This window comes from Choloepus didactylus, chromosome 6 (genome assembly GCF_015220235.1).
Source record: "Choloepus didactylus isolate mChoDid1 chromosome 6, mChoDid1.pri, whole genome shotgun sequence".
Taxonomy (NCBI): Eukaryota; Metazoa; Chordata; class Mammalia; order Pilosa; family Megalonychidae; genus Choloepus; species Choloepus didactylus.
The window spans coordinates 117,035,299-117,062,124 of NC_051312.1; the positions used below are offsets into that span (position 1 = coordinate 117,035,299).

Here is a 26,826-nt window from a genome sequence, read left to right on the forward strand (position 1 = left end):
CAAACCCTCATCCAATATTTTTATGTCTATAAAAATGTTTGCTATCACTAGAACCCTGATGCTACTTGTGTTCTGGCTTCCTTTGCTGTGGCGAGATGTTGGTATCCTGAACAAAATGTGTAGTCTGCAAACTCGACTACTCCAGTTTGTCCTTCACAAGTTTGGAGGCCCCAGCAACCAGCAGGTAAGGAGAGACCCTTTCGAGTCTGCTGTGCTATCACTGAGAGAATCCCTGCATCCCTCCAGGTAACCCCTTTCTATATCTGTACTTTTCTCCCTCCAGCTCTCTAATTTTCTGTCTCTTAGAGACACAGGATTTGGGAATCCATGAGGCTGAGTAAACCAGCTCCCAACCTGGTCCCATGGTGAGTGGTTTGCCAATCCTCATACTCCTGTGTAATGAACCTGCTTTTCTACCCATTATGCTGCCTGTGTTCAGTTCCAGCTCCCGTCTGGAACATCCACTCACCAGGAGATCCTGCTAAGGTCAGAGCAGGATCCAAGGGACTGAGCTCAAGGCCCAAGAGACATTTCGTCTGACCACAGCATAATGGGGGTCTTCTGCTCTAAATCTCCTTCTTCTTGCACTATGAACCTGTGCTTTTCTGTTCATGGGTGGATCTGATGAAGAACAGTTTGAGAAACTTTATAGGAACAAAATCATGCACTTTAGAGGTGCCTTTAAAGAAAAGAAAAGGGGAATCCAAGGTTGGTACTTGGAGGCTGCTGGAGGATAGTAGCTTCACTTAAAGGTTCAGTAGAAAAAGAAAAGGCCAAAAACTAGATGAAGGGGAAAGAACTCCACACCAAACCTATACCTCCTCCACAGTTGCCCTACCCAGGTCCTCTTGAACCCTGGCTGCCCTCAAGAGCAGAATTTAAACCTTGGACCTGAACTGAATTAAGAGCTATAATTAAGTATTTCCCCAAATAAGAACAGCAAATATTCATAGAAGAATTTAGAATTCTTTTGGGTACATATGATCCAAGGCTCCCTGACCTGTATCAGCTCGTACCCATGTTGATCAAAACCTCAGATACTAAATCCAGGATGGCAAAAGCTGATTGATTGGACCGACTTGGAATGTGACCTGTAAGATTCCTGTTTCCACAATAAATCTGATAGTCAAATAGGCCAGAGAAATAGGGTGAAGTTTCTGTAAGATTACGTGTCAGAGCAAAGAAAATCTTAAAATTCCCCTCCACAAATTATGATGGGAAAGCTTTTGCCATAATCTCAACTTGTCCCATCTACCAAGAATAAAAATTCTGATAAAAATGTAAGCATGGCACAATGAGTGAAAGCCAGCTGTTCTATATAAACTAGTAAATTTTATATTTGTGTTATTTGGCCATGAGTCTGACATAATTTTTTAATTGAAGCTTTAAGCTCTCTATTTCTCTACCTCTGGATGGTAATACCAAATTAACAAAAATTCTTAAAAGAGCTCTATTCAAAGTACTTAAGGATAAATAGGTGTTTAATGCTCCTAATGTTCCAGAAATGAAGGAAACTGAACTTGTAGTACTTCCAAAATGTAAAAAGAGTATTCATAGAATTAAATCTAAAATTCAAGTGCACATAATCTAGGTAAACCTTTGACAAACAGGACTAGTTTAATATTGTTAAATAAAAACAGCTATGTCTTCTTAGTTATCAATCCTAAATTCATTACAAACACAATTTTTATTCTACTTGGGTATGTTCTTCCTAAATTTATATAGGTTTACTGAGCAAATATGCTAGCATTTTATATCTATGAGATGTTTATTTCAAGAGTTATTGGGGAACATAAGTAAGGTATGCAGAATGCATGCATTTTTGTTAAGGAAGAAGAGTAGTTTTATCCTAAAGTAATTTGACCAGGTGTTGCATGAAGTGTAGGACAAACCTAAATTTCTTGTAGAAGGTTTGTGGAAATGAATTTTATTTGCTATTGTCAATGCTAAGACCTTTCATATCTAACAGTATATTCGTGCAAAACTAGAATTTGGTTTTCTCTCTGTTAAAATGATGAAATTTTCTTGGATTATTGGTCTGTGAGAGGTTATAAAAGATTTTTCTTAGCCATTTGAGTAATCAGCCTAGAAGACAAGGATTCTATGTTGTATCAGACTGTTGTCAATGATTGTTTAAGAGAACAAGTCTTCTCACCTTTAAAAGAATTAAGTTTTTTTTCCTTTTTTACAAACATGTTATTTCCTATCTTTACTTTTATTAAGCAGATAACCAACCATTGTTTATCAGTGACCTGTGATCCTAATTAGCCAAATGTTCAAACTTCCCAACAACAAATTTTAACATTTTGCCTTCTCAAAATGAAGCCCTAAAGGATAGCTTTTTAATTTCAAACTGTCTTTGAGATATTTCAGAAGACCCCTAGAAAATTACAATGAATTTGCTCTTTCACCTTGTGCCGGTTTGAATGTATTGTGTCCCCCAAATGCCATTATCTTTGTGGTCTTGTGGGACAGACGTTTGGTGCTGGTTAGATTTGCTTGGAATGTGCCCCACCCAGCTGCGGGTGGTGACTTCGTTGGGATACTCCTATGGAGGTGTGATCCCACCCATTCAGGGTGGGCCTTGATCAGTGGAGCCATATAAAACATGCTGACTCAAAGAGACTGGACGGAGTGCAGCTATGAGTGATGTTTTAAGAGGAGCAAGCTTGCTAGAGAGGAACATCCCAGGAGAAAGCCATTTTGAAACCAGAACTTTGGAGCAGACGCCAGCCATGTGCTTTCCCAGCTAACAGAGGTTTTCCAGACGCCATTGGCCATCTCCAGTGAAGGTACCCAATTACTGATGTGTTACCTTGGACGTTTTGTGGCCTTAAGACTGTAACTGTGTAGTGAAATAAACCCCCATTTTATAAAAGCCTATCCATCTCTGGTGTTTTGCATTCTGCAGCATTAGCAAACTAGAATACACCTTATAAAAAGGGAGGTGCCAGAAATTGGTTCCTATATGACAAGACTTCTTTTACTTTCATGAGTCAGGAGCACACTGGATGGACCAGACCCTGTTTAGAGACACTATTTTTCTCCAAGGACTACAAGGGAAATTTTTGGTTAAATGGGACTAAGATATCAGAGAACAATGATGATGGGTGATTCTCCTTTTGGAGTTTACACCCAATCAGTTCTACCTGTCACTAACCCTTCAACACTATTTTGTCGGTAGACCAAGAAATACAAAATAATACTACCTGGTAAATTGGATTAGTTTCTGTTATATAGCTTATGCTGTTCCCCAAGTGGCTATTGATAATAAGCTTCCGAAACATGAGGTCTCAAGGTAGCTTTAGAGTTATAGAATCTATCACTCACTAGCTGATTAAGTATTGGATCTTCACAAAATTGATTGATTGTCATTAGACCATATTTTGGCTTCCCAAGCAGGTGTGCACTCGTGAGGACCCCGTGCTGAGTATTTGCAAATGACAGTCAAGATGTTTACCAAGAGGGAGTGGCAACAGAAGGCCATGCTGAAGAAGCAACCAAATCAGCTTACATACCTCATGAATCTGATTGATCTGAATCCCTTTTTGGCTTCTAGGATCATGGAAACTTAGCTCAGAAAGGTCCTAATAGGAGAACTTGTTTTCCTCGTAATCATATTCGTAATATCCTTCAGTCATTGTTGGAGCTCTCTATTCTTAAATGCTACTACACAGCCACTAACTTGACCAATAACACAAAACCAGGGGTAAATGGGACAATGAAAATCTCAAATTTCAGCTAACCCATGAAGTCAACAATGAAACACTAGAAACTAACACGGGGGAAATCGACAAAATTGTATAGAGAAAGCCTTGCATTACCCCCAGAGTCGAAAAACCCATGCCCTCCTGAGTTTCCTCTTTATCTTTTGAAATTCAAAACTCCTTCCAACGCAGCTGACACAGATAGCTCATCAAGCCCCTAGTTCATTACCTTTGACCCAATGAATCCCACCTGACCTCAACCTTCTCCTATGGAGCCAAGCTACTTCCTTTCCATGTCTATTAAAATAGTTTGCCATCCCTAGAACCCCAAAGCAACTTCTGTTCTGGCTTCCTTTGCTGCAGCAAAACAGTGATGTTCTGAATAAAATGCTGTAGTCTGCAAACTTGACTCGATTTGTCTTTTACATCATGTTAAAGAGAACCAAGCAAAAGGACCATGTTGAGCTAAGTGACTGCATTTGGGAATGGATGGACGTGACATCATGAGCTGCCTCTTTTACACAGTGATTATAGTGGTTGCAGCATTTAAAAATAGTATTCTAAATTATCAAGTCAAATTACCTTGTTCATCTCTGCATCCTCCTGGAAACCTTTTTTATGACCCTGGAACAGTTCAGAAATCCACTTTTTAAGCTTCAGTAAGAGATAAAACAGGGACTTTGGACTTGGCACCAAATTGAAGGGAACAGGAAGTGTTCTCCCCTCCTCAAAGTAGGAAAACCAAAGTTTGGCCCTTGCAAATTTCCACTCCACATCAGCGTCATCCTATACAAAATACATATGGCAGTTCAGCAAGAAAATGCATAAACAGAATTATTGAAATTCTTCTAACAGACCCAAAAACCATTCCAAGATTTTTTCTAAATGTTAGTAGCTGTTCCGTTCTACACACACATGCTTGAAATCTAAAATTTTACCTGGCTCACATGTGTTTAAAACTTGCATGTAGATATAAATGTATTTTCCTACATTTTAAAAAATCAGAAATTATTCTTTCATTCTACAACAGATCACTCATTCAATTAATTTAGGACACAGTCCAAGATTTCTGGAATAAAAAATTTAGAATATTTTCAATTTGAAAAAGGGTCAATTTTGAACTTTTCTCAAGAAATATTTGGAGAATAGGGTATTTGTAAGTAATATTTTTGTATAAAAAATTCATTCTGATATAGTATTTCTAAGGTTTGTTTTAAACAATAATGTATCAGAAAACATTTCTGCTACTTACGCTATACTACCATACCATGCCCCATCAATGTTGCATTTGGAAGAAAAGAGTTAAAACCTTCTAGGTTACTGGTTAAACATATATATAAAACACAAACAGATAAAGGAGGGAAAGCAGTACCTACTTTCTCCCCCACTGCTGAGTTAATCCATGGGATAGCTAAAACACATGCGCACAGACTATAAAAATGAATGAAATGCTTTTGTTATTCTACCTCAATTTCCTGGAATGAACTGTTGATCATTGCAATTAACATATTTAGCAAAACAATGACCATTGTAACATTATAGACTCCATAAAGAACATAACCGATGTTTTCAATGAATTTGTGATTATAGTTGATGACCACAGATTTCACTTCAGAAAGTCCAAATATAGCCCAGAACAGTGTCTTAAAACTCTCTTCAACTCTGGAGAAAAATAAAATAAAGGAAATCAGAAAATCTATCAATAAATGACACTAGTACCATAATAAGCTCCAGTCAATTTAGTGTCTGCAAATTAAGTATCCATGAGAAAATTCTTTTCTTCTCTGAATCTGTTTTCTTCTCTGTAAAATGGGTACTTATAACACTTATTTCCAGGACTTGCAAGAATGAGATAATATTTTGCATATGAAGCACGTAGCTCCATATCTGGCACAGTATAGGCACTCAATAAATGCAGTGAACATACTTTCTTTGCCACAGGTATTAACATTTAAATAATCTATAGCTTTGGCAATAGAAGTGTTAAGTGTATTACTTAATAAAAACTTAGAGTTCTTTTAGTTTTCCTTGATCCTCTATACTTCTACTTATCTAATAAAAAGATGATAGTATGTGTCTTAAGGAAAAATGGCAAAAAACATAGAAAATATTACCAAAATCACTGACACATATTAGGAATTTCAAGGCTTTGGGCATAATTATTCACCAAAGCTAAGCCCATCTGCTTAACCAGGTGGTTTCATTTCTTGACAAACCACTTTCAAAGAATGTGGAAAACAGGTTATGCCTCAGTTGATGTTATTCACTGTAACACTGAAGGCCTAATGTTTGAGAAGTCTTAAGCAGGTGTGTCCATGGTGAACATAAGTCAAAACTCTTGTCACTGTTGATAGCTTGGATCTTCTCAATGATGAGACCTGAGAAGGTAAATTAGGAAAGCGGCTGTTCTCATAGCCAGGGCCCCAGAAATCTCCAGAAAACAGCAGTGCACAGGGGATATGAGCACAGGCTCTTCGTTATATGAACTATGCAACATTCACCAAATTATTTAACTTTTCCAAATTTCAGTTTCTTCTTTTTGTGAAATGAGGATAATAAAATAATGCATGAGAGGTATTTGTTACAATACTTACCTCTAAAAAAGTTAGCTGCTATTATTCAATATTAGGAAGGTATCTACATTTTAGAGTTCTTCCAACTCAGTTTAAAATCCTCACATTTTGCTGAAGAGGAACTAGAAAGGATGTCTTTACTAAACCATTATTTATCCCATGGACATACATGAACACTGTTACAATAACATTTAATCTGCAAACACCATCAGCAAAACATCTGAGAGCACATACGTTGTGAAGGCTTCATTTTGTTTTGCACCAATGTAGTAGGAGTAGAGGTTGAACATTCCAATCATAAAGGCCACAAACACCATGATAAATATGACCATGAATTTGAAGATGTCTTTCACTGTTCTTCCAAGTGATATTTGCAGAGGTCCAAAGCTTTCATTTGCTGGTAAAATATAAGCTATTCTGGAGAAACTTAAAACCACAGCAATTGCATAAAGACCTTCAGATATAATTTGAGGATCAGAGGGGTCCCACTTTATCCTGGCTAGGAAAAAAGAAACAAGAGTTTGGGTGGGTTTCTTTAAGCTGTTTACTTATAACTTTTTCTTGGAAAGAAACATGATTACATTAACAATCCAGTTCCCGAACTGAAGACTCTGAATGTAAAGAGCTTCTTAAGTATCAGGCATATATAAACTTCTGAATTTTTTAAGACCACCCTCTTGGTTTGTTAGTTTTCCATAAGGGTAGAGCATAATTGTTAAGTGCTTAGTCTAAGGACTCAGAAAAGTATCTGTAAAACTTCTAGCTTATATATACCAACTGGAAGACCCTGTGCAAGTTATGTAGCCTCTCAGCTTCATTTTCCCATTTTAAAAAATGAGATAATACCTCCCCCAACCATCCATTGTGAGATTTAAACAAGGCAAAATATATTAAGTGTTTAAAAGTGGAAGGCATTTAATAAACGGTAGCTTTTTCTATCTAATCTTGAACTATAATGAAAGAGAAAGGCGACCCACATAATTTTGTGCTCATGGAATACTTGTAGTTATTTACACTTAACTGGAAGTAATTTTTATTGGTCACTAAGCATGTCCATTTTTATTATAAAATGTAGCAATTACTCATTTATGAATTTTCTGACATGTCAGGTCATCAAAGACCCAATTAAGGAACTATTATGAAGAAAGATGCAGAACACTGTGTAAAAAAGGTGAAAAATGGAATTATAAATTTGTATCTGCTTATTTTCTGAGGTGGAATTAGGAAAGGATAACAAGAAACTAATAAAAGGAGTTTCCTTTTTATATTGCTTTGAAGTAACTACAGTATACATAAATAGATAGCTTTGAATTTTTTAAACTATATATATTTTTAATTTTATTAAACATTAAAATAAATACTAAATATTAATTATAAAAGGAACCCTTACATGATACAGCCAAAAAACCCATAATGGTGTCAACTGACTACTAACTGATTTCTTAACAGATGATTTAAAGTATTCAAAGGGAATATATATTCCCCATACCAGGTTTCTAAGGGGAGGAACTGTCTGTGAAAGTCCATTTCTATCCCTTAGTCGTTTTCCTCCTGGGGAGGTAGAGTAACATCTGATTGCTCAATTGGGCTGAATAACTGGGCACACTTGGGTCAGCTCCACCTTCTCCTCTGGTTCTCCATGGAGTTGTCTAACATCACACACTTGCTGACCTGCCCTCCTTATGCGGGGACCGCACTGGCCCATTGCTGTCTGGTAACTGAAGGTACATCTGCCTCATTCTGGGGTTCAGTATTAGTGAGCCCAGTGGCTAACAGACCCAGAACCACGACATCCATCTTGAACTTTATCAGTGTTAGAGGTTATAATCTGGCCTCTGTATTAAATTTTTTTGCTTTATTTCTCTACTGGTTCAAAGCCTGGATAAGAAGGAATAGTGTTATTTATTGGGGGCCCTCTCAGAGACCCAAACGGCAGTTCCCTTGCTTTTAAACAGTTTATATGCCTTAGATGGAAATCATACTCAAATGTGAACTATTCTTTATAGACAAGAGGAAAAACTAAATCCAAGACATAAGACTAGGATTCTCAATGTAGTTTGGTAGTTAGCCAATTGATCCAAAAGATAATGGGAGGGAATTCTTGCAATTAAAAGAGCCTTCAAAGGAAGAAGCAGAAAGCAAGCTTATTCAGACACAGATATTCTAAAGAAGCTGGAAAATGACCAACAATTTTCTGAGAACTGGAGAGTAACCTAACTACTATTGAACACCTGCTTTTATAATAAAGTTCTTCATTCTTATTAACTTATATTGAGTCAGTGCTATAAACTCACCCAAATTGTAGTATTTCACATTGTCTCCCAACGTCACTTTTGTCAAGTCCTTCAGAGTATCATTTGCATCAATGATGCTCTGGGCTTTGGAAGCATGCCAGAATGCCATGAATCTTGCAATGAACGATGCTGCAAAGATTGCTAACATACCAAAATCAAGCATATTCCACAACTCAAACAAGTATTCCTTGGGGCCTTGAGTCCAAATTTCTTTACATTCAGCCCATATCATGCCTGCATTAGGAAGGGGTTAAAATATTAATTCAATTTAATTTCAAGCTTTTCCATGAAACAAAACAAAACCAAGTTGAAAGGTCTAAGCCTCACATTCAAACCCCTTCAAAATCGGACTTCAACCTGCCTGTCCAGCCATAATTCAAATATCCCCACAAATCCCACAGCTCCGGCAACATCAGTGTATTTCTTGAAAGCAACTTGACAAAGTTCATCAAGTGCCTTAAGTCAAAAAATATCCTGCTGACCCATTAATGCTAGACATAAAATATATTAAAAAAGATGTTCATCACACACACACACAAAATCAGAAGAATAAATCATGGGACTTCACAGGTGGAGCATTATGCAGCCTTTTAACATGATGTTTTAGTCTTTAACGTGATAGCAGCCAAGAGAATGTGCCTGACCTCCAAGTATAGGAATTTAAATTGACTGGGGCCTCAGAGACCGCACTCTGAAAATCAGCTTGCTTTTGCCCCAAGGCCATGCTTCCACAAGTCGCTCCCAGCCAGTGACTGAGGGTGCCTGTTCCTGGGAGACACAGGACTCGTCTGACAGCTGACTTTGGCTCAAGGATTTCCTGACACCTTGCTGAACTTTCCTTAGACTGCATGGAGATCTGGGATGCATCTTCCTTCCCTCTCTCCTTCACTCAAGATCACACTTGCATCCCAGTGGGCAGCCTTCCTCAGCTACCTCCCCATTTTCTCTCACAAGCATTTCTCTTAAAAAGTTCTTGTACATTTAATCCCATCTTGGCATCTGCTTCTTGGAGGCTCTGGACTAACACATGTTGGCAAAAGTTCATAATATTAAGTAAAAGAGTTAATGATATATATTCTATGACTATATTTAAAACAAACACAGTAAAAGATTACAAAGAATTACAGTAACGTAATAGTAGTTATCTCTTGCTGGTGGAATTATTAATAATATTGTGTGTTCTTTTTAAAATTTAGTGTGATGTTTAAAAGGGCAGGTTTTGAGATCAGACAGCCATAATTTGAGACCTGGTTCCTCTTATTAGCTTTGTAATCTTTGGCAAGTGTTTCAACTTTCTAAATCTTGATTTGTAAAATGGGGATGATAATAGTTGTATCTACTTCTTGGTTTTTTTTATGGAACTTTAAAAAAATATGAAGTGTACATCACTCTGTCTGGCACTTGGAAAAATGACTAACATTTATTGATAACTTACTATCTTCAAACTTCTATAATTGGCACATATTTTCTGTCTTAATTTGAAGACTATTGCTTAATTAAAAGACGCTATTATACTCCTGTTACTGTTAAGACCCCAACCCTCTGCCACCCTGCCCCCTCCTAGAGCTACCCGGAGAGATACAATCCAAAGTCCAACAACTGATCAAATGCTCTCTCCATCCAGCCTTTCTGAGGCCCCTTGAAATTAATCTTTTCCCTTTCTCCCTAGGAATCATACATCCCGAATTCTCACAACACTTGTTATGAGCCTGTCACAGAACCTGCCTTAGAAGGGAATGGATGTGGAGCCCTGTGGAGATTAATAATGGCCCTTGCTCTTCAAGAGTCTACGGTATGCTTTTCTCAAAACAGGCACTCAGTGCCTGTTTTAAAAGACCACTTCATTACTTATTTTGAATTATTTCAAGTTGTGGGGACATATGCTTTAGTGAATCAGATTTAAAACAGGAACTGCTGCATTTGTGCATGTACGCACACACTAAAACAATGAGAAGGGATGAAAAAAAAAACTGAAGGCAGCATCCTTTAATGGTTTTTGGGTTCCTGCCAGGCTTCTCAACAGGAGGCAAGGGTAGTTTAGAGTTAACTGAAGCATAGAGATTACAGAGCCCTTTAAACCCAGAGAGTCTAGTTGTTTCCAGATGAACTCTTCCTCCCCTCTTCTTCCTTCCCCTCCTTGTTCTTTTCTCTGTCTCTCTTTAAGAAGTATTGGTACAAATGATATCTTACTGAAGCTTAAAAAACAAAACAGTTTGACGGTACTATTCTGCCTGAAGGAAGAATCCCTGTCTTATTTTCCTTGAGAACTCCAGGGCACTGCTGAGCATAATTTCAACTCCTACATCTAGTCCAGATCCCCTCACAAGCAGGGAACCTCTCCACAGGGATCAGCCTCAGTTGCATGTGTCTAGAGATGAGGTGCTTACTACTTCAAAAGGTTGCTTATTCCCTGGTTAATTTCTCCCTTCCATGTGGATTCACTGGTCCTGTTTCTTCCCTCTGGAGCAGTAGAAAAGCAGTCAGCTCCCTTTGCCTTTGAATTTAGAAAACAAAACAGACGAAAACCACTTTTGTGCCTATTAAATCTATTTTCCACCACAGAGAGGCAAGTTTACCATGAAGCTAATGAAGCTTAAGCCTTGGGATGCTTCACCTGCATGCGCTCTTTCTAAAGAAGGCCCTCCAAATAAATAAGCTTCAAGCTCCACAATTCCTGGATCTTCCTGGATCGCACACCCACCCTCAACTCTCCCCTCTCCCCTCTCCAGGTTACACTTCCTCAGCTCTCAGGTGCTTTTCATGGAGGGCATGTGGCATGCAGAGACACACCTAACCCTCCACAGGTTGTCTAGACAAAGTAGAGAGCAACAGAGTAATTAAAGCCCTGACGGCAGTAGTTGCTCTCCTTTTGTTGAGAAGTGTCAACCCAGGATTATATTTTTTTTCTCAGTAGCTCACACTGGGCTTTAAGTTACAACTGCTCCTTAGGATCTTTTCACATGAAGTGACATCAAGCATGTCTACCTGGTGTACCTGCTGTACCTCCTGGGCTCGACATTCTGCCTTGTCAAGATCTCTTTGAATAGCAATTCTGTCATTCAGCCTTTCAACTTTTTGCCAACCAAAAATTAGATTAATTTGCTTTCTGTGGCCAATATGTGAGTCCTTTTCCTGATGCCAATATTAACACGCCCAGCATTTGAACCAATTAAACCAATTCTTATTAGTATTTCCAGAAGGTACAACAACTTTTTTACAAGACTACTTCAAAAAGGACCAAAAAAAATAAAAAATACTGGTGTCACTAATGAACCAGGAGTCTAACATGTTATAATAGCATCAGCCATCTGCTCTGAGTTGTTAACTGTTTTCTCTTTAAATAAACACTATTAGATAATCTCTGAAGTCAAATATAAAGGTTTGTAGTTCTAAGGAAAATATTTTTATTTATAAAATTAAGGATTAATGTTATTGGTTTAGGTTTCTAAGTGAAAAATGAAATTTTTCTAAAATTTATGTTAAATATTTTATTAGTTTGAGGACAGTGAATCATGACAAAGAATAAAATGAAAATTCATAATATCTAACTCCTTTATCTGAAATTTAATTTTTTTCAACGTTTCATCTCCTGGTCCGTACACAAGTCATGTCTTGCTTAACACATCTTCAATAGGGACTACTACTCCTCTGTAAAAGTAACATAAACACTCTTAGTGAAACATTTAATAATTATTTTAATTATCTGAAATTTACTGAACACTTCCTATTTGCCAAGCACTGCATTATGAGCTCTACATATACTGACACATAAAAAAAAAATAAATTATAACTCATAGGCCTTTGCTCTAAAAAAATAAAGGTAGTGTCCAGTGGCAGCAATCCAAATGGTTGATTATTGTTTCAAATCAGATATTAAAGGTGAAATATAATTTATTTGTTATAGTTTTATGGTATAAGATAGATAATTAAATTACAGAAAAATGGTAGAAAATCAAAGTCCTATTCTGAGCTTAGATAAGGTTTATCATTATCTTCATGATGGAATTCACATTTTAAGCCACTATCCACATTTTTCCTCAAAACATATCCAGAAAATGAAGTGATTCACAAGTTTGGCAGAGTCTGAATTGCTGTTAAATTACCTCACATCTGTTTAAAATGATCATGTGGTAATTTGTGTATTGCTTCACAACATTTCAACGATCATCCCATCAGGCCCCAGTGTGGAGAAGTGGAGAAGCCAAGAAGACACCACCTGCCCTGGAAGTGGTACAATACTGACTGTAGGCTTTTCCAGATCACTGCGGGGGAGAGGAGCGGGATGCGGACTGGGGTAGGGAGAAACAAAGCCTATGGAATATTAAGATTCCTTGATCCCTTTTCTCTTTACACTTTACTTATTTCCACCCAAGGAAATTTCATGCATAGGCAGGCCCTCAAGTACCATCTGGGAACTACGGATTGCTGAAACTGTATTTACAGCCCAGACTTCTTCCGGGGGCTGTATTTTCTATTTCTTAATGGATATCTTCACCTGGAAGTCCCAGGGGCACTTCAAAGCCAATCACTCTCCAAACATAATTATGAGCTTTTCCTTCCCCCAGTCCCAAACCTGATCTTCCTTCTGTACTTTCCACCTTAGGGAACTGCAGTCACCTACCCAATAAGTAATCTAAGCCAGAACCCCCAGCTCCCCTTCCTCTCCCTTTCCATGTACAAAAAAATCACCAAGTTCTTTGGAGTTTATCTTTTAAAATGATCTCAGGTCTCTTCCTTTCCCCCATCCCCTGAGTTCAGACCCTCATCCTTCTCATGCAGATCACTTCCGCCTCTCAGCCCTCAGGCTCACCCTCTTCTAAGCCACCCTCTACTTGACAACCACTGTGGCCTTTCCAAAATATTATCTGATCGCATCACCAGTAGAAAATATAGTTCCTGTATAAACCCTCACTCCCACACACAAAACTGTTTTCCCTATTATTAACACTTTGCATTAGTGTGATACATTTGTTACAGTTGATTAAAGGATATTATTGTAATTTTACTATTAACTATAGTCAATAGTTTACATTAGTATCCACTGTTTGTTCTGTACAGTCTAATTTTTTTTTTTAATGTTTCTAGTAACATACACAACCTTTGTCTTTCCTTATCTTCAAAGTCTCAGAGAAGGAAGCCTTCTCCGTCCCTTCCAACTCACTCAGATTTAGATGACCACTCTGTGTGTTCTCATAACAATTCCTCAATTAAAGTATCTGTCACACTGGATTTTAATTATTTACTTATTGACCTGCCCCCCAGCCTTAACTTCCTGAAGTGCAATGACTGAGTCTTTCACCTCTGTATCCTCATTATCTAACAAAGGCACTAAGGATCTACTGAATTTATTCACTAATAAATATCCAATTGAAATATCTTTCTCATTTGCATTATATTTAACAAGGTGCATGTATGATTGATTCTAAAGACAAATAGTGAATTCCTTCACTTTCACTTACCAGCTTGGAGATCTAAAGTTACTCAATCTTCACATAAATCCTGTAACATATTATATATGTTACAGAATAGAAAATTGAGACACAGATTACATGATTTGATATATGTGAAATGCTTTGAACAATTCCTAATACATGATAAATGTTCAATAAATGTGAGTGTCTATTAGCTTCAGTTCCTGTTAAATCTCAGTATAAAATCATGTGGTTGTTTTTAAGCTTGAAGCCACCATTCTCCTAAAACATGTATGTTCTCACAAAACATGTGGTTTTATTAATACTTTCCTGTTGGTTTCTTCCTGGGTTTTTCTTGGAAATACAAAAAGCACATGGCATTTGAGGCAACTGTAGCTCTAATAATGAACACAAGACAACTGAGCTTTCAGAACACGAAAACATGGTGTGTGGTGCATTTTATCATGCTGTACACATTTGTATAACCAAAGTGTGAAGCAATCAGTGTCATTCAATCCAACTGCTAACACTGCAAAAAGAAATGACAGAAAAAAATCAGTCCTTACCTATTACCCAGGATATAATGAGCATCTCCATCCATGAGAAGCAGGATGTCTTCATCCTGAACAGCTGTTTTGCATTATCTGTGCTGGTTTCATTAGGAAGGAGTTTGGTGCCTTCAAATCTGTCCGCTGCATTCATGACGAGCAGTCCCAGAAAAATGGTGAAGGAGGCTGCGTGTGCCACGAACTTCATGAATGGTCCACGCATTACCTTCCCCATCTGCCATAACACATACCAAAAAGAAAACCTTAATTTTGTTTTGTACACTTTGCAAAACACACACACAAACATGAGTAGTCTGACGTTTTCCTAAAATAATCACTTATATTTGTATACTTAAATGATAGAATAATTCTTTATGCTGTTATAAAATTTCAGTCACATTCCCCATCGACATATGCTGATATTCTTGATTAATAATTAAATAAATTAACTTTTCTATTTCATGATGTTTAAGTGCCTAAAATATAATGCAGTATTGAAGACCAACTGCAAAGCATAGTGTCAGCATTATTCACAAAAAGCAAACTACTGTACCAGACAGGAAGGATTGAGGGAGCAGTGATGAAAATATTAAACTCATTCTACTTTACAATGTATGGATCCTTGGTTGGTTATTGCCTTGCTGTTGTGCTTATGTATATTTCATCTACATGGGGGCAATTCAGGCCTCAGCTGATGGGGCTATCTTAGGGAGGTTATAAATGCAGTAAAAGTCAGGGGTTCTGAGAAGAGAACTCACACTGAGGATATGGCAGGAGGGCAGTACCCAGAGTGTACTGGAACAATGTCCTGGAATAACACAGGACTTAAAATCCAACATTTTAGATTCAGGTTCCAGTCTCATTCCCTAATTAGCTAAGTGAATATGAATACATTTCCTAAATTACTTGAAAATCAGATTCATTATATGAAACACAGAAGCAGTAAAAGCTATTGTGCCTCCACAGTCCAGGATTCATTTCAGTCTGAAATTCACAAATCTTGGCCTATGCAGAGGGAAGGTGTATGTCCACATGTGTCTCAGGGGTTCTGTGCATGCCCAGAAATGGTAAGCAAAACTTAGTATGTGTGAGCATTTTTTTCTGAGGAGAGAGTCCATACCTTTCAACGGCTTCCCAAATGAGTCTATTATTACAGAAAATTTATAAATTAATAATAATACCACCAACATATAGTTTGTGCCAATTACTGTTTTAAGTGCTTCACTCTGTTAACTAATGCAACCGTTACAACAGTCCAAAGAAGTAGGTGCTAGTAAAATGTTCATTTTATACTTGAAGAAACTGAGAAAGTTTATATGTGAAGAAACTTGTTCAGGGTCACAAAGCTTGTAACTGGAGGAGCTGGAATTTGAACCTAGGCATTCTTGTTCCAGAGTTAATGCTTATAATCACTATGCAATAATTCTACCTGGATTACAAAACAATTTCATACTTTTTCATAAAGTGCATACAGGATATGTAAATTCTTAGAGAAAAAGAGTTTTTTTTCCTTAGGCTTGTAAAAGGTAAATGCTATAACAGAAGGAATAAAATCAATGTTCTCTGTTCCTATAAACTTTATTTGGCTCAATGGTTTTTAAAAGTTGTAAAACTTACAGCTGAAATGTAGCTCAGTCCCTTTACTCTTAGTTCAGAATCTTAGAGCCAGGCAAGAGGTGTGTGTGTGTATGCATTATTTTTTTTCCAGGCTAAACATAACTGATCAAGGGTTTTAAGCCAATGTATCTACCTAGTTGGATGTGTTATGGAACCAATCCAAAGTCACTTTGTAAAAATCTGCTGTGAAAATGATTCCTAAAAATAATACCTCTGGAAGATTGTTCAGTATATTGATTCAAAGAGTACTGTATCTTGTTTTTTAGATCTGGTTTGAGTTGAACTTTCAAAAAATCAAATAAGGGCAAAATTAAAACTGTTGGGAGACAAAGTACGTTTGATTTTCTGCTTCTTTTACCTATTGTCTTTAGCTGCCTATTGCCCTCGTTTAAATATAAACAGTTAAAAATTAACATTAATATGGCTTAGTTTCTTTTTCCATGGGTTAGAACATATACAAATTTAATTCTATAATGTGCTATATATGATTTATTTAAATCAAGTATTAGATCAAATGAAAATCAATTGCAAGATTCAATATCTTCTTCATGGGAAGAGCTATTATAAAACAAAGTAATTTTTAAAAATTCTCAATTTATTTGCTTGTTGTGGGGAAACTGAGATTGGGGCAATGATTGTTAGTAGTGAAATCCGTGGAAAACTTATTTATGGCTTGCCTTATTCCAGAAAAATAAAGAGCAGCCTTCAAGGACACCAAAAGTACAAGAAAGCAAAATTAAAGTAGGACACAAAATAAGGAAAAAATAAAGGTTGGGGACATTAAAAGAGGGCAAAAATAAAGCTAACCACATAAGATTTCCATGAGTCTAGGAACTATGGAACTTGAGTTTAAATATTGAGAATGCATTTGAAGTCAGTTATTCAGGGTAGGGTGTTTGATCTGTGCTTCACTCCTGACCTGGCTTATCTTCCTTCTCCATTGGGCTGCTGGACCTCAAGTACCTCCTTTATTTTATTCAGGATCAAATGATGCATTTTTGCTGCTGATTAAAAGTTCCACTTCAAAAAAAAAAAACATAAGCAAACAAAAAAATGTTGGTTGGCAGGAAACTAAAGTGGTATGTTTGGATCGTCTTATTCTCTATTTCTTATTTCATTATTTCAAATCGTTGAGATTTGTGTTTCTAATTTTTTTGAAAAGTGATACTAGAGAGATTTTTGCACTTCTCACTGGATGGTAGAAATTAATGTGAGATCCATTGTACTAAAATTTTTCATCTATATGTTCAGGAATGCAAAAATTTCTAAAAACCTGTAATGAGGGGGACTTATCAATTAAACAAGTTTAGCAACTGATATATTGGCATATTATTGAGGGTTAGCACTGAAAGAAATACTTGACTTTAAATATTACATGTCATACTCTTTTCAAGTATGGATTGATGATCAAATATTTAGCTTCTATAGAAATGGAAAGGGTTGAAGTTAGCTTAAACTAACATGATTCAAAATCACATTATAACCTATTTTTATTGGAATGAGCAAAGATTGATATTTGTGTTACAGTGGAAAAAAAGAGAACAAGTAAGAATTAAAAGAAAAAAAGCTGGAAGGGGAAGAGAGCAGACTTGAGAAAGGAAAACCAACTTTAAAAAGAAACGGGAACTCTACAATGTTATCTGGCTTGATCTTCATAGATTAACTGGAAATTTTAGACTATTTAAAATAGCTTTTAAAATAAAAGCTTCATTTCACTTGAGCACTCTTCCCCATTACAAAAGAGCAAAACAATTGTGTAACACATTAGTAATGTTTATGTGCCTTATTGAATTGAAAAGTTGTAAAACAGATTTTATTATCAGGCTTCAAAGGACAAATCACAGTCAATAAAAATAGATTTTAGACATGAGGAAAAAAAAATACCCTGACAGTGTCCTTTTAATTTGATTATTTGCCTCAGTGTTCATAAATGAGGCTGGGAAACAGATGCCAGAAAGAAACATGGCCAGGAAAAATGAACAGTGAAGGAAATAGTTTAATTAGGATTCAATCAAAATTTAAGAAATGTGTAACTCTAAAGACTGCCAAATAATCTCTGTCGAAACACCAGACACTCTGACAGGCATTATACTTTTGAACTTGTTGGATATGGAAAAGAATAACTAGTTCAGAAAAGATGTAATTGGATGACAGAGCGATAACAGGGATAGATAATTCAGAAATTCCCATCCTTTTAATTCAACTTAAATCTCTGAAGACCAGGAAATGTAAGTAGGGTCAGAATAAAGAGATTCTATACATCGATATAGTCTATGTTCTAGAAAGGAAAATTTAGAAAATTTCTTCAAAGTAAAGGCTATCATTCCCATAAAGAAAAAAAAAAAGAAAAATTATAACTTTTTGGAAGAAAATCTATGCTATACATTTCTATTTCTAGGAAGTCTATTTTCATATTCTTTTGCTCATTTATATTTATTGACATAAATTTTGAACTTTACATATCTTAAAAAAATCTATGATTTTTTTATCATTATGAGAAACTGTCAATCATGAAATTCCTATTACATAAAAGGCTTTGCACTAGCTCTCCAGTATGAGTTACTTGAAAGGGTCCCTATATGGCTAATATGCCAAATATGTCACTAAGTAATAAGGAGACAGTATATTGGTAATAGTGGGATGTGTGCTTGTTACAAATCTTTTAAAATTAACCATGCCTATGTTTAAGAAAAGCAAGGGATCCAAATGATATTTTTACATAGCACATAAATGGTTCAACAGACATTTTATTTTCACAGCTTTAGAAATATTTCAGTCTGCCTATTAAAGTTGGAACTTAAGTAGATCCAGAAATCTAGCTTCAAGAACATGAAGAATAAGATTTTTAGCAATGCAGGACAAACAAATCTTTGTGCCTGTTAATACAATGATAGGTTAACATTTCTCAAACTTGTTCTACAACACTAATGAAAGGCCCGGTCCATTTGAATCTATTATCTTCACCAAAGCCTGGGCAGATAGATTTTGCTAAGAAAACAGGTTATCTTTGCTGCCAGGTTCTAATGTACTCCATCCCTGAAATAAATATTTTTCATGATATGAGTATTACATTAGTATTTACATGGTTGTCCTTTATTTAAGATTTAGCATCATACTAGCTAAAATAAATGCAAAATGAAGACTTCCATCTCAAATTTTGCCAGAGAAACAGAGGAAAAATGTTCATTTTTTAGATAACATTGGAAACATCTGCATCATAGGACTTCATTGAAACATATAAAATATATGTATATAAATACCTAAAGAGAGGACTAGAAGGAAATATGCTAACATAATAAGTAAGGTTTTCTTTCACACATTAATAATGGTGATATTTCAGATGACTTTTCTATCTTTTCTTCTATTCCCTATAGCAAATTTGTATTATTTTTATATTAAAAATAAAGATTATTTAAACCTAATTATTTTTTCCCTGAAAATTCTATTTTGGAAATAGAGTTTTTTCCCTATTTAAATGCTTTTGGTATATCAAATTAGCCATAGTTTTAGTAGGAAGTAGAGGCCCAGGCTTTATAGACCCACCTTGCTGCATGGAGCAAACCAGTAAATGAGAGCCAGGAAGGGGAGGCCAATGGCAACAGCGAGGACCACGAGGAACTTGACTGCCATCGTCTGCTGCCGTAAACCGGAAAGATTCTCATACCAAATGGAGAGCAGCTGCTGCTGGCAGTTTGGATGAGCTACAAACTAGCAGGGAAGTAACAAAACATTTAATTGCTTGATTAAAGAAAAGTTCAGCATAAGCTAATCTCATGCGTTATAATATTTAGTTTTATGCTTTCCTTTGAAAAATATTGGCAGAATTAAAGAACCAACACAAAACATCTAGTTAGCAGGCATCAAACAAGATGGCAGGAAGCTCTAAAATGTCCTAAATAAATGAGAAGATTCCAATTTATCAAACTTTTCCTTTATGGCTAATGGGCTTGCTTTGAAAGCATAGAAAAACTTTTGATTTAATATTATAAAAATATTCACTTATGTTTTACCCAAGTACTTTTATGATTGTATTTGATTTAACAATGCAGGCTGTGAAAAGATATAGTGGATGTTTATTGACTTATGTAAAGATGTCCAAGATGTAAATTTGTTGAGAGAAACATATGACTATGTTACTTCTAATTAGGAATTGTGGAGAAATAAAAGGGGCATGTCTATACCGTTTGAAAATTAACCATAGGCATGCATTACTTTCATTGTTGAAAACTAGTTTTTAAAAACTTTTTAAAAAGGTATTTTACATAACCTAAGAAGGAGCTGAGTGTGGACACTGCGAGGAGTATATTCCAAAAATATATAGTTGGAGGTGACTATTCAATGGCACTAAAGGAGGAATTGCGGTGCGCCTGACTTCATGTGGGCACCCGCGCTGCGGCACCGCATCACCCAGCTGCAGCAGCTCCGTGTGCAGGCGGCAGTTGGCCCCATGGTGAAAAGTGGAGACAGACAACATCCGGAAGAGGCAGGGCTTCCTGTTCCGGTTCAGCACCAGATGTTGTGAGCGCAGACAGGCGTCCATGCAGCAGTTGCATCCGTGCACTGAGCGCTGCCATGCGCCTCTGGCTCAAGCCCAGGCATTGATGACCAGCGAGTTGGAGACGTTCCAGGACCACCTGGCCTGGTGCATTGTGCACGGCAACAACAAAGCCTAAGACGCAGTGGAAGCAGGGATTAAGGAGCTTCAAGTGAAGCGGCAGCTGAAAAGCTCTGTGACCAACTGCGTGGACGACCACATGCACCTCATCCCATCCATGACTAAGAAGATGGAGTCTCTCTCATCCATTGGGAAACGAGAGTCTTTGCCTGTGCCATCAGGGATGAAGGCAGGAATATTTTAAAAAGAAGATTAGGAATGTGGTTCATTTAAATGTAGTTTGTGAATGAAGAAATTAAGGATGGTTGGCATCAAGGTTAAGTAATATATCACCTGCCTCTGGACACTGGTTCCTTTATATACCTCAGTCCATAAGAAGTGAAATGTAAAAAAACGGTACTAAAATTTAGATCAGAGATAGCACAGGAGTATTTTTTTAAAGCCTAAATTTCCTGTGGCAAGTGCCTGTCCTGCCAGTAGGACACTCCTTGCTGTACCAACCGAGAGCCCTCCAACACACCAGAATCTTCCTGGTCCACATGTACTAACAGGCTGAGAGTTTCCTCTAACTTGCCTGTTTGAGGAGGGGTATTTCTATTTGTTGCCAACCTCCTGTTTGCCAGAAGTATCATCACACCATTTTCCATAAATTGTAAAACAAAATCCAGAAGGTCACTAATTTAAAAGGGGAAAAAGGATTTCTGGGTCTTTGATTTACTTGATTTTGTTTATATATTAGGGCCTGAGTTATGAGAGGGAACTTTCAAAAAGAATTTTGAAAGGCTCCTTGTAGATATTATCTCGCCATCAAGACGTAGTTGTGTTTTTCTTGAAATTCCCACATATTACATCTCTCAGCCTGTCGTCCATGCAAAACTATGAGCAAAGGAGGGGCAGCCCCCCTACCAAATACCACATTCAGCCTGGGGCCTCTGCATGCCATGTTCTTGCCCCAGCACTGACACCTTATCATTCTGACAAGGACCTTGTCTTTCTACCTACCTGAAGCAATAGTATAGCCTGTCTGCTGTTTCAAGACTGTGATATATTTTCCTAGTGGTTTGGTTTAAAAAATAAACAAAGTTTAATTCCTCTCACCACATGCACACACCAAAGAAGAAATTGAAAGCATTGGTCTCGAATTGGAATATATTAAAAAATGAGAAAGTGGACTTGGGACTTAAATAATAATGCTCTCATCATATAAAAATGTCTTATAATTTGGGCACTTGAAATTGTTATTTCATTATTTAAATAAAGAAAAGTGGCAATCACTGCAGTGTTCTATATAAACAAGTCTAGATTTTAAAGACTGGTATTTATTGTACTATGAGGTTAAGTCCCTCACAATAGGCTGTCAAGATTCATTAGAGAAAGTGTTGTGGTGTTACTGTTCATTAGAAAAGCCCAGCTCTATCTAACCATGCCAACACATCCTTATTTTGCCCCAGTAAAAATCAAGATAATGCAAACTGGCTTCATGCCTGAACTCACTTTTTTAACTTCATATTTAATGGCAAGTTTTAAACGGCTGAGATTTGGACGACCGTGATCTCCGCCATCATGGCACATTTCGACATCTCCATTCAGAACGGCCTCTACTTCTTCGGTATTTCTGCACAGATCAAGGAGTCCAACGACAAAATCTTTACATTGCATCGACAGTTTTTTGTAGTCATTCTAGGGGGAAACAAAGCAAAACAGAAAATAACAAAATAATGCTGCAGTAGTGAATTTTACTCTGCTATGCAGAATTTTGCAGTGACTTGAAGGTTTGTGAACTTCAAAAGAAAAAGTGTACTTTTAGTTTTATAGTTCTTTTAACATCTTTCAATTACTGTTCTGAGTGGTCTCTGAAGTATGGAATAGCACCATAAAGACGTTTTCTGGGCCCTAAGAAAGGAAATTTACCAAAATCATAATCTAGGTTATCAAAAAGCAGTGTAGCTGTGTCAAATTCACCTGTTGATTTAAGAGAAAATACAAAATAATCAACTTTTCCCACAACATGATCATAGTACTTTGCATACATATCATTTTATGTTCAAACTTCATCAGCTGGGAGCATAAAATACATTTGATAGATCTCCAGAAGACTTTGTAGGTGCTTGGTAAACTTGAGAAACAGAATGTTTGGAGACATGCCAGAGATGAGCAAACACACAGCACTCATCTATTTCACAAATGGTTACTGAGGAACTTGATGTGCCAAACACAGGGTCAAAAGACAAAATTGAGATATAAAGTCTGCAAACTGAGATGCTTTTTAGAGAAAGGAAAATTTAATGAAAATGCTTTCATTATTTTAGTTTATCACTGATGACCTAACATTATGTTGGGGAAGATTTAGTGAGTGCAAGTCATGTTCAGATACCAAAATCTTATGCCACCCATATTTATGTCATCAATTCACATTTTCATTCAAGTCTTTCCAATATTTTCTTCCTCTTAATTCTCTTACCCTGCAATGAGACCATTTACAACCCAAGAAAAGCAATTAACAAGAGTTCATCATGTTACAGTGATTTATATTATCTCATTTAATTTCTACAATAATCTTGCTCAGTTAAGTAAAGTAATATGTCCCAAATCACATAGCCATTACGTGTCAAAATCAAGCTTTAAACCTAACTCTGGCCCCAAACCCTTTGCCTCTAAGAATTATGGCATGTTTATCTCTTCCTTGTAGAATGCTTTTTTATTGTGATCTTTGAAACAACTGGGAGGCAAGCAGGGAAAACATTCTCCTCATCTTGCACATGAGAAAACTAAGCTCCCTCAAGTCACTCAGCTTCAGTGATAAGAGTTTGCTCTTAAATCCAGCTCTGCAGATTCAAAGTTAGTTGCCTCCCTGGTTCTGAAGACACCAATGTGTTCAAGAGTGAAAAAAAATCCCTCAGAATAATCAAGAGAAGATGTGTGGCTCTTGATATCAGTCAATAAGGTAATATTTGGGGGAATTCCAAATGGAGCCCAGCTTCATACTGGGTATGTAAAAAACACCTACTTGGTCTTCTCTCAGCAAATCATGTCAAGCAAACATTCAGTATAGTTAGTAACTACTAAGCAGGTTATGCTGTGCTAACTGCAGGCCTACACAGGTCCCATAGAAGCAAATTGATATTAGTAAATTATGACTGATCTGCAAATGGCTCAAACTACTTCTATACAGGTATGTGGTCACATTGTGTAAGCAGGGTCACAAGGAAATAGCTTTGCCTCTTTCATAAAATAGTGTCATGAGGACCAACTTTTAGATGTGGAGGTATATATGTTGTCCATTAGGAAATAAACTATAGTGGTTAGGAGCTTGGGCTTTTAGGACCAGGTATACCTGTAATCAAATTCTAGCTCTTCCACTTACTAAACTTATGTGACCTTAAATAAGTTAAAACCACTCTATGAGATAGGTGCTAATGTTACTTCCATTTTACATATGAGAAAACTGAGGCTCATGAGATTAAATAAGCATTAGAAAGAGCATGCATCCAAAGTATTTGGTGCCAAGCATTCAAAAAAGTATAATTATTTTTTAATCATCAAAGACAAGATCTGAAAACATGCCATTTCTTGACATTCTTAGGATACCATGGAGAAGGTTTAATGCACCTGGTTCCTCTTGTATTTAGCGCTCAATTCTAGAAGTCCTGTTTGTCCTTTTAAAGGCAACAAATAACAGACAAAAATTGATGCTCTTTAGAATTCTAAGAAGGCTTATGTGAAACTATATATTTAAAGAGACAATAGGAACCTTCAAGTGTGGGGCAAAATTTTTTTGGTAGAAGCCACATGGACTGAAAGAGTAAAGTGCATGAGCTTTGTTCTATTTACTACCTTACCTTAAAAAGCATTCCAGTTCACTGCTAATGCTCAAGATATCTTCCCAAGCAAAAGCAAACAGTATTTGAAAAAATAAAGAATAAGGCTTTGCTTTTAGAAATGTACTTTTGTTTCATCTTGGGAATCCATTTACAACATTTTTCATAACTCAAGTTCTCTCAAATTGACACATAAAACCACTTAAAATGAAATTTTGGGAGGATTCTGGGATGACAGTGGAGTACAAAGCTCCAGGATTCAGTCCCTCCACCAGAACAACTTTTAAACAGGAAGAACTGTCCAGATCAACTATTTCAAAACTCCAGGAATCCAGAAGAACACTGTATAGCATCCAGGGAAGAATGGAAGGAAGAGACTGGTAAGTTACAATTAATACCAGTAAATTGGTCTCTCCATGCAGAGGTAACTGTTGCCCAGCCCCCATTCTTGTGGCATGTTGCAGTGGGGTCCAGCCCCTGGGGTAGGTTGCTGGTACCAGAAAATGACATAATCCACTTCCCCAAGTTCTGGGGGAGGCATGGGCCAAACACTGATTATGGTTTTTGATTAGCTACTTTCAATCTCTGAGGGTCTGACTATGAGGGTAGATATTGTCCCAACCTGCCCTAAATAAAGGTGGTAGCAGAGACTTAAAGGTGGTTTGCTTCCTCAGAGCTGATGAGAGTAGCTGAAGAGCTGCACTGCTAGGAATGACAAGAAAGCACAGCTTTGGTATGGGAAAATATATGTGTAGGCAATTGAAGTCAAGTTGGTATAAAACTAAATATGATTGTCATATATTTAGGATACTAAATTTTAACCCCATGGTAATCATAAGGAAAATATATGGAAAATACATCCAGAGAGAAATGAGAAGTGACTCAGTATGTTGTAATACAAAAAAAAAAAATCAAATAAATATGAAAATAAGCATTAACAGAAGAAATGAAGGACAAAAAAAGTTAAGACTTACACTGATAATGGCAGAAGAAAGTCCTGAATTATCAGTAGTGACTTTAAGTGGATTACACTCTTCAGTCAAAAGGAAGAGATTGGAAGAATGAATAAAAAACATGATCCAACTATATGCTGTCTCTAAGAGACTCACTTTATTTCAGAGACAAGTATGTTGAAAGTGAGAGGATGGAAAAATATACCATGCAAGTAGTAATCAAAAGAGTGCTTCAGTAGCTACACTAATAGAAGATTAAATAGACTTTAATTTAAAAACTGTTATAAGGGACAAAGAAGGTCATTATATACTGATACAGGGATCAATTGAACATGAAGATATAGCAATTATAAATATATATGCAACTAACAGAGACCCAAAATATATGAAGCAAATACTGAAAGTTTTGAAAGGAAAACTTGATGGTTATACATTAATAGTAAGAAGTTTTTAAAACACCACTTTCAGTAATAGATATAACATCTAGTAAGAAGATCTATAAAGAAATACAAGACTTGAATGATAGACTAAACTAACTAGACCTAACAGACATATATCAAAAACTTCACCCACCACAAACAGAATATATATTCTTCTCAAGGGCACATGGATTATTCTCCAGGATAGACCACATGTTAGGTCTCTAACAAGCCTCAAAAAATTCAAAAATATTGAAATCATATAATATATCTTTTCTGAGCATAATAAAATGAATTAGAAACCAATAAAAGAGGGAAAATTGGAAAATTCACAAAAATGTAGCTATAAACAGTATACTCTTAAACAACCAATTGGTTAAAGAGAAAATCACAAAGAAAATTAGGAAATATATTGAGATGAAAGAAAATGAAAATACAACTTACTGAAACTCAAGAGATACAGTCAAGGTAGCACTGAGAGAGAAATTTATAACTAAATGCTTACATTAAAAAAAAAAAGCAATATTTCAAATCAGAGACCTAACCTCAAAGCTGGAAGACCTAGAAAAGAAGAGCAAACTAAACCCAAAAGAGCAGAAGGAAGGAAATAAAGGATTGGAGCAAAGATAAATGAAAGACAATAAAAAAATGAAATCAACAAAATGAACAATTGGTTCTTTGAAAAGATCAGTAAAATTGACAAACCTTTAGCAAGACTAATGAGAGATGCTGCAGGTAACAAACATCAGAAATGAAAAGTGGACATTACTACCAACCCTGCTGAAATAAAATAGACTATAAGAGGATACTGTGAACAACTGTGCACCAACAAATAAGATAACCTAGAAGACAAGGAAAAATTATTAGAAAC

The 26,826-nt window shown here is 36.4% G+C and overlaps 1 protein-coding gene and 1 pseudogene across 1 annotated transcript in view; one reads left to right on the forward strand and one right to left on the reverse strand.

Annotated features, from left to right (window-relative positions):
- The window catches only part of TRPC6 (transient receptor potential cation channel subfamily C member 6), a 242,530-nt gene that overhangs the window by 49,343 nt on the left and 166,361 nt on the right, over window positions 1-26,826 (reverse strand). The window contains exons 3-9 of the mRNA XM_037841196.1: window positions 22,260-22,445; window positions 19,694-19,858; window positions 14,552-14,768; window positions 8,575-8,808; window positions 6,515-6,779; window positions 5,174-5,369; window positions 4,290-4,493 (exon numbers count right to left, since the gene is read on the reverse strand). Of these exons, the coding sequence (XP_037697124.1) occupies window positions 4,290-4,493; window positions 5,174-5,369; window positions 6,515-6,779; window positions 8,575-8,808; window positions 14,552-14,768; window positions 19,694-19,858; window positions 22,260-22,445 (1,467 nt within the window). The remainder of the gene's footprint in view (window positions 1-4,289; window positions 4,494-5,173; window positions 5,370-6,514; window positions 6,780-8,574; window positions 8,809-14,551; window positions 14,769-19,693; window positions 19,859-22,259; window positions 22,446-26,826) is intronic.
- Window positions 20,526-21,009, forward strand: LOC119535876 (annotated as a pseudogene).